Here is an 8,904-nt window from a genome sequence, read left to right as displayed (position 1 = left end):
TAATCTTCTATCCAAATTTACCCTATACTCAATCACTTAATCGTATTTCGTTTCCCTAAATTCACTTAATTTTAATCCTACTGTAAAATCTCATAATTACCCTTTAAATTATAATCAATTGGCCTTGTTGAAATCTTTTGCGACAGCCAATAAAATCTTTTAGATCTAAATCATTCACACTTTTAACACTCTTTTAACACTTCAATTCCCTTCTTCGCTTAATTAGCCTTTCCCCCACTCTTCTTAAAGTAAAACAAATTTAGAATCGATAAAACTTAGGTGGTCCTACGTTAGATAATTTGGATGTATTCACTGAAGACTAATGATGGTATCAAGAGCACATGAGTAAGTCCATTTGGGATTCGGTGGTCGAACGTATGGAGAAGAAGTTAAGCTCATGAAAAACAAAGTATTTATCAAAGGGAGGGAAATAACTTTAATCAAGAGCATATTGGCAAGGATCCCAGTTTATCATCTCTCCTTGTTTACGATCCCAAAATGAGTGGAAGAGAGATTAGATAAGTTGGTTAGGGACTTTTTGTGACATGATAAGAATGGGGCCAAAAAAATACATCTAGTTAATTGGAAAGTGGTTTGTGAGTCAAATAAGGATAAGGGGTTGGGTATTAGGAGTTTTAAGATCACCAATAGGGCGTTGCTTGGTAAGTGGTTGTGGAGGTATGGAGTTGTAACATTTAGTCTTTGGAAGAAGATAATTAAGGTTAAGTATGGGGAAAGTTAGACTGACTGGGAGAGTAAGGAGGTCAAATTATAGTATGGGTGTAGTTTGTGGAAAGGAATTATGAAAATTGGGCCGTATTTCAAGAAGTGGGTGAAGTTTAAAGTGGGCAAGGGAGATAGGGTCAGATTTTGGAAGGACTGGTGGATCGGTGATTCATCGCTCTGTGATCGATTTCCTCGCCTCTATAATTTTTCCTTAAAAAAGGGTAGCCATGTGCTGCTTTTTTGAATCTTGTGGGAAACGAGCCTGACTGGGACCTAGATTTAGGAGGGATTTTAATGATTGGGAACTGCAAGACCTATAATATTTAATGACTCAGCTTGATCATATTCCTTGTGTGACTTCAGAAGATGATGGGAGGGAACTGACTCATACTAAAGGTTTTAACTTCTCTGTTAGTTCATTTGCCGCTAGTTTGTCAACTCTTACCATTTCTTTTTTGCGTTTCCCTTTCAAATGCATTCGGGGTTCGAAGGCTTCCTCAAAAGTATGTTTTTTCACCTGGCTAGCAACTCTTGATAAATTACCCACCCGTGATCATTTAATCAATCGCGATTTTGTGACTTCAAACTTTGTTATCTCTTTAATTTGAATGGCGAGAGTGTGAATCACACTTTGATGCATTGTCATTTACCAAATTCCATTTGGTCTCATTTCTTTGGGATATTCAAAATTTCCAATGTACTTCCTTACTCATTGTTATCTATATTCTAAAGTTGAGATTGTTTCATGTTCATGGGAAGAAAGAAAATTCTTTGGAGATTTCTTCCTTTCACTATTACTTGGGGGCTATGTTTGGAAAGGAATATGAGAATCTTTGAAGGGGTGGCTACTTCTTTTCATGATTTAGTCTTTAAATGTTCTAGGGCTGCTTTATCTTTTGATGCAAGCTTTGTTCAAAGTTTAAGGGTGTATTTTTTGTGGCCTTCGTTTATAGATGGGAGTCTCTTTGTAATAATTAGCTTTTAGCCTTCTTTCGGTTCGCCATCTCGACCCGCCAGTTGTATTTGCTTTTTCCTTTCTTCTCAATAAATTTGTACTAACGAAAAAAATGAAGGCACCAAGGACATGAAATTTTTTATTGCAGGTTGAACGTTTTACAAGATTAGAGGAAGACCAAAGAGAAGGGATGATTGATGAAGTAAGAAAATATCTAAAAATAATATGCTAAGAGAAAAATTCTATACCCCATAATAAGTTGGCTCATCATGTTAAACTAAACAAGAGGAATATGTCTATATACATTCAGTGCACACACCTTGTTACTGTGTCATGGGTTTGATCGAAACTCAGACTTAGAGCCTGTTGTGTGTTTTGTGTACAAAGAGTTTATGGCTGGAACTTCGGCATGAGAAGAAACAATAGCAGAGAGGGGCTGAAAGTTTGTGTTCCCAACGAACCAGAAGAGAGCCCATTTGAGGTCGCAGAGAGTGTACTTAAGAGCCTTGGTCCAATTCTCTTGCTTGTTGAAGCTCTGAGTGATGGTATAGTTTTCCACTCTATCATTCTCAATCCTACGAGATTAGCGTTCGATGATCAGAAACATATATAGCAGAAATAGTTCAAAGATGGTTTCGAATCAGCATTTCTCAAACTGAAACACATTTATGTATCTATGTTACTTGTCACTCAACCCAAACAAATTTGCACCACTATAAAATTCAGATACTATTGAATGATTGTCTCAATAAAATAGAGCAAACTTACTTATAAGGGAGCTTAAAACATTTTTCTGGTGGTATGTTGTTTTCTTGATCCTTAGAATTTGCAAAATCAGCAAATTCTTTTAGGCATGTCAAGAACAACGTCATAGCTTTGTCGTAGCGAGTGCTCCAAAATAGGTTCACGGGACCAAATCTGGAAAAAAAAAATCATTCCCCTAAATTAGTTATATATAAAAAGGGGGCGGATGATGGGACATACGTAAAAACATATGTAAAAACAATGGTTTTTCAAAATATGGGTTAGAGGTTTTGGATTGAGCTGATTTTTTGAGAGGATGGTCTCTATGATGAGAAGATCATCCTCACAAAAAATCAGCTCAATCTGAAACTTGTAAGTCCATCAAAAGTGATTTACAAATTATTGGTAAAAAATCGACGGTCCACATTCGAAATCACTTTTGATGAGGTTAGAAGTTTCAGATTGGACTGATTTTTTTTAGGATGATCTTCTCATCATAGAGATCATCCTCACAAAAAATCAGCTCAATCCAAAACCTCTAACCCATATTTTGAAAATTTATTATTATTACATTGTTTTTACATATGTCCCATGATCTGTCCCCATAGATAAATAAATAAATAAAAGAAGAAAGAATACCGAGGAAAAATGTGTTTATTTGGGAAAGACCAAACAGATGGTCTAGGATTTGCTTAGTGGCAAATATGGAACATAACAAGTCATTGAACTTCAATGGGTTAGTTTAGAGCAATCCATTAACAATCAATAGGTAAATTGGTACTTACAATTCATACGTATTGTTGTTACTGTCCATAATCCGAGGGTAGCTTCCCATTGGAAGAATTTTAATTCGATATCTGGTAATCAATAAATTAAGGATATCCCACTAACTATTTCATACTGAATTTTCTTAAAAGGAAAAAATATTCACATTCATAAAAGGTTCCATCAATTTCTGCAACAATTGGCACCAAAATTGTTTTAAATATCTGAAGCATGGAAGCAAAACTCATCTCTACAAATGATGAGTTTGAGCCATGATCTTAACAAACCCCACATAACTTTATCAATAAAAAATAAATAATTCAACTTCAGAAAGGCAAACTATTACAATTTAAACAAGGTTTGATAAGCATGCTTCTAATTGGTTTGGTTGAATTTACGGGCCATGAGCTCCTTAGTTGACTAAGGGTATACTCAAGCTTGTAGTGGTCAATATCCGAATATCCGTTCAGCAAGGGCATGTGGATGAACTAAACCCTTGGTCAACCAAGGAATCATTTTTTTTTTTTAAACTCAAAAAAGCCATGTCACTCAAAAGGGGAAAAGGTCATTTGGATCAAAGACAAAATAAAGTGAAAAATATAACATGCTAAGAAACATATATACAAATAGGCTTAGTTTCATAAAAAGGATACTGAAACTTTGGTCGGAAGTACTGAGCCATGGTGTGGAGGAGAAGGCACGCCTGTCCCCAAGCAGCATTTATCTCATCCCATTCAACCTAAATGATAAGGTACAAAAAAATGTCTAAAGCTTCACATGGATGAACCACCATGATGTAGTGTTAAATACAAAGCATATATAAATTGACATTTTAAAGCCCAAGGATTTCCTAACTCTCAAATCCAAAAATTTATTTGAACTCACCCAATATTGAGGGCACATGTAAATAGTGATTCATATACTAACAAAAAAATGCCACAAGTACAATCATTTCCCTAACCTTTTTTAAAAAAAAACTTTTTAGTAAGTGTTTAAATTATCAATTAGATGTCCTTACTGTAAGGTAAGTTCAGATAATTTTCTGAACTAGCAACTGAGGAAATCCTTTCCCTATTTTAATAAGGAATACCTGAGTAAGAATCAAAGAATGGGGAAAAGCATACTCTGTGCCATACACATGGCCCACATGTAGCACCAATGAACCACCAGTTGACCATGAACCAAATGCTAGCTATTTGATGCTTGGAACATCCTCTATGGACATTTGTTATAGGCCCATTTTCCATATTTAGTCTGACCAACCAAGAAGTCAAACCATTGGATGGTTATAATCATCTTATCATGCTGATTTTACAATGATTATCTCCTCCATGGGACCCATCAAATGGTTATCCCAACCCCAATGCATTTGTGCCTCATGTATGGCACAAACAGAGAGACCCTCAGTCCATCTGTGCTGACAGAAGTATTTCTCGTATTTAATTGTCTACAAGGCCTAGTTTTAACATAGCATACCGGTATCTTAGGAAGGCGGCCAAGTCGGAAATTGTTAATGGTTCCGAATTCTCCATCATGCCATATTGGAAAGGCATCATTGAGTACATTGGTGCGCTTCAACAATTCCAAATGTGCTTGTGAAACTTCAATCTTAGCCAAAATTGCGTCTCTTTCTTCCTGTCAATTGGAATATCTTCAGAGTCAAGATTTGTCCACTAGATGCAGATAAGATGGTGAAAATAATAAAAATATAGAGCTGAAAACACCAATGGTTTTGTCATGAGGTTTCGTAAATAATACAATAAAGAGGAATCTTCCATTTTCGGAGCCAGAATAGTTGATAGAAAAAAAGTATAGAGACCAAGCTAGATCCATTCCACGACCTAAAAGGTTCTCAAGTGGCTTCTAATAATGTCCATAATGAACTACTGGACTAAAAGGACACTTCATCAAATTAACAAAGAGGTGTACTCAAATAACTTCATATAAGTAGAAATGTTTAAATAAGATAGAATTGTCTGATTAACTATTGGTTACCATTAAATTCACTGGACTAAAAAACATGCTCCAACAAAGACTGAGGACTCATAATAAAATTGTCCCAGAAAAGGAGTTATCAGAGATGTGCAAGAAAAAAAAAAAATGATGGAGAAACAGAAGGTTATTTTTCAGCATACCTGATGTGAAGTTAATTGAAACTGGAAATTATTGAACTCGTGCCAATACCTAATACAAATCCAATTCGTGAAAGGCAAACTTCAACAGAATTTCCAAAAGACATATGACATAAAGATCATGTTCTCAAATTAAACTAATCTTCAAAAATGAGCTCATCAGAAACCGTTCTTCAGTATGCAAACTACTATCATTGAACAGTAACAACCAATAAGTGTTAACACTTACCGTTCCTCCAATTTTTTGAAGTGCTCAGACTTTAAATCTAATTCTTTCAGTTCAGCATTTACTTCTGCACACTGTTTCTCAGATTCTTCTATTGCTGCTTCAAGTCTTCGTTCTTCTTCTTCAATCTAAACAGCATTGACAGATAGACAATGAAGAGAGATTAAGATGGAGGAATTGGATTAAGGTCGTTCAGATCATGTTACCTGTTAAACATGATTATAAGCAAATACATTAAGTGTAAAATGATAGGTAACCCAATCCTGTCATTTGAACCACAATCTTATAGATAATCCTCACTCAAGTCCAGCTTATACTTTATTTACATCCTTAGCAGTTAGCACATGCTTATACAAGCTTCCACATGCACATGAACACACACATGCATACATTTATATAATAAAACACAATTGTGGGTCCCACTCTTTTGTCTCAAGATTTATACCCCAAAAAACTGTAGCTCAATAGGTCCCACTCCTTTAAAAAAATAACCCTAACTTTATTCTCTTTCTTTTTCTCCTCTTCTCAAATATTACCCCTCCAACCTTACTCTTCTCCCCTCTTTCTTAATAATACCTCGTCAACTTTTTTATTTTTCCTCTTTTACCCCTTTAATCCCAAAGTTTTTTTTTATAATACCCCTTCAACTTTATTGTTTTCATTTTTTACCCCCTAACCCCAACGAGGATGCCCATGTTGTAGGCATGGGCAGACTCTAGTACAAATACAAACACAAACACAAAAACAAAAATGCAAACAAAAAAGGAAAAGAAATGCAAAATAATTTTTGCGTTGGTGGTAATTGACAAATTTGCACCTTCGATTTCTCACGAAGAAAATCAGCCTCGCTAAGCACATTACGTGTTTCTCCCTCAAGACATTGAAGACAAGCTTCATATGCTTTGACGTCCCTCTTCACATCTTCAACCTCTTTATCAAGTTTATCAGACACCACCCGCATACATTCCAGACATAGAGGTTGCTCAACCTGGGGAAGGAAAAAGGGAAAAGAAAACACATTTCACAATCTTAAAAGACTCAAATACCACATACCCAAGGCCAAAAGTTTATCTACAAACTACGCCAAAATGCCTTACAAACATCAAGTAATCATTGGATGTGTGTGGGTACACTAGTAATTTATACCTGTGTTTGGGTGGTGGCAATATCAAATGCACGCTTCAGGACAGTTATAGTTGAGTGAAACCCAGAATTGTTTGGCTGCAAAGGACTACTGGGACTTCCCCCCGGTGATGGTAACTGGGTTGCACCTCCATCGGTTGTAGGCTCAGGTTTGTACATTGAAGCAGCAGCAGGTGGCAACACAACGAATGATTCTTCCATTGCCTTCCCAGACTGGCTAGTATCCGAAGGCATGGGCCCACCGCGAGGACGAGGTGGGACCCCTTGTGCCTGGATTCTTTGCTTTGGCAACACAACGAATGAATGGTCCATCCTTGTTGAAGCCGATACACTCCCCGCTCCATGGACTGAAGACCCATGCATTCCTGCATATATTCACTCGAAATTAAACTAAGTGAAGTTATATACCTATCTTGTCCTATAATTTACCTGATCTCTATAGTTATTAAATAATCTTACACAACTAATACTTTTTGCGAGTAAATGCAGTAAGAATCTAAGCAAAATAAAATGTAAATGCACGGGTGCTAGATCAAAATCGATTTCTAAACAACTTAATTCACCTAATACTAGAATCCCATTTACGTCTCGTGAGTGGATTAAATATAAGCCAGCTCAAACCGATCCAGCAACAATTTCACAAAAGTAATACTTTGTATGAAAAATAAAATGTAATTGCACAGGTGCTGGATCAAAATCGATCTCTAAACAAGTTATTCTAACAAAAGCTATAATCCCATTTATGCCTTGAGAGTAGTTAAAATATAAGCCAGGTCAAACCGATCAAGCAACAATTTCACAAGAAACACAAACCAAATGCAATTTGGCTAGGAACCATATCTACTTTGAGGCCTTGGGGCACCAAAAATATACATTATTTGAATACTAATTAATAGTTCCATTTGAATAACCATTTAATAGAACAGATTTCTTTAAAAATCAACTAAGAGTTTACAATATAATCCAAATAACAATTTAAAACAATAAATTCGATACAACAACAAAGGAAATTCATTATGCCTCAGTTGAGACTTGAGACTAGAGGATCAGAGACACATTACTTGGGATACACACTAAAGCCGATTTCAGTCCTGATGGTAGAAACAAAATTCCAGTTAAAGAAGGAATTTTTCATCCAAAATTGAAAATTGACGCTAGAATTTCGCAAGCACGACTTTGTACAACTAATTAAAATCGAGAATTCAAGGAAAGAAAGAAAAAAAAAGGGGGGAAAACAGAAGATAAGAAACCCCCTAACCAGAGCGAGAAGAGGAATCGTTGAAGAATTTCTCAGCGTAAGAATCGACGCCAACGATGCAGAGAGCGTGACGACAGTTCTGGCAAACCCATCTCGGGAGATTTGGATCGACAGGAAAGCTTCGTCCTTTTTCAGAGATCTCGTCCTTCATCTCTTCTTCTAGGGTTTCTGTGTCTCCTCTCCTGTGTGTGTGTGAGAGAGAGAGAGAGCGAGAGAGAGAGAGGAGTTGGAGGTGATGTTAATTAGTTTACTTCGAGGAGTAGAGAATCTTTCCTGTTTCTCACCAGGAGATGGTTTCGTCATGGCTTTAAAACCCGCTAAACTCTAGTCTCGTATCTGGCCTGGACACCGATACGGGTTGACTCGTCCGAGTCATTTTATTGTAAAATGACTCAAATAAAAACTGAATCGATAATTAAACCGAAATTTGCTTCAACGGTTGGAACGGGTTTCGACCGAGGTTCAATCCGGTTGGACCGATTTGTATTTATTAAATATATTAAAATAAGAAATCAAATAAAAAAGGAAAAAAAAAATTATGGGCTTTTCTCATAAATGGAAAAATAGGATTAAAATTTTCTTGAAATTATTCTCTCTTCATTTTCTTTTTCAATTACGCAAGTTTTCAACTTGTTTTCTTTTAAAAAATCTTAATAGAAATTATTTTTAGTAATTATGATATTTTAGAATTTTGAAAAAAGGGTTCATGAGAACTAATGGTGTTGAATTGTTGATTTAAAAAAAAATGATGATATAAATTTTTTTTTGAGTCTTGCTGGATGTGTGTCAGAACCATAGATGCTTTACATCGAGATAAACGTCAAAAATGTCTCCCATGATGTATATTTTAATATTACTTTAGCATTATCCTTCTTCTTATTATCATTATTATTAGTAGGGGTTCAAAGTGACTTAGACCGAAATTTTTTAAATTCAGTTTGGGTCCGGACCCAAA

General features: G+C 35.8%; 1 protein-coding gene across 1 annotated transcript; it reads right to left on the bottom strand.

Annotated features, from left to right (window-relative positions):
* Positions 1-1,794: 1,794 nt before the first annotated feature.
* On the bottom strand, positions 1,795-8,214 carry ATG6 (AUTOPHAGY 6). The gene is made up of 10 exons (XM_086458574.1): positions 7,950-8,214; positions 6,695-7,056; positions 6,366-6,536; positions 5,552-5,676; positions 5,326-5,374; positions 4,667-4,825; positions 3,844-3,929; positions 3,211-3,282; positions 2,450-2,599; positions 1,795-2,256 (listed from the first exon to the last, which is right to left on the bottom strand). Exons 1-10 carry the CDS (start codon positions 8,098-8,100, stop codon positions 2,013-2,015), a joined length of 1,569 nt encoding a protein of 522 aa, XP_086314700.1. The 5' UTR covers positions 8,101-8,214; the 3' UTR covers positions 1,795-2,012.
* Between the last annotated feature and the right edge of the window lie 690 nt (positions 8,215-8,904).

The sequence above is a fragment of the Akebia trifoliata genome, chromosome 11 (assembly GCF_017979445.1).
Source record: "Akebia trifoliata isolate Shusen 1 chromosome 11, ASM1797944v1, whole genome shotgun sequence".
Classification (NCBI taxonomy): Eukaryota; Viridiplantae; Streptophyta; class Magnoliopsida; order Ranunculales; family Lardizabalaceae; genus Akebia; species Akebia trifoliata.
Note: the sequence above shows the minus strand (reverse complement) of the source record. Positions and strands in the feature narration are given on the sequence as shown.

Coding starts and splice junctions, on each gene's coding strand:
- ATG6 (XM_086458574.1), bottom strand. CDS start 8,100: ATGAAGGACGAGATCTCTGAAAAAGGACGAAGCTTTCCTGTCGATCCA. Junction 7,057..7,949: donor CGATTCCTCTTCTCGCTCTG/GTTAGGGGGTTT, acceptor GAATATATGCAG/GAATGCATGGGTCTTCAGTC. Junction 3,930..4,666: donor GCCGCCTTCCTAAGATACCG/GTATGCTATGTT, acceptor CTTATCATTTAG/GTTGAATGGGATGAGATAAA.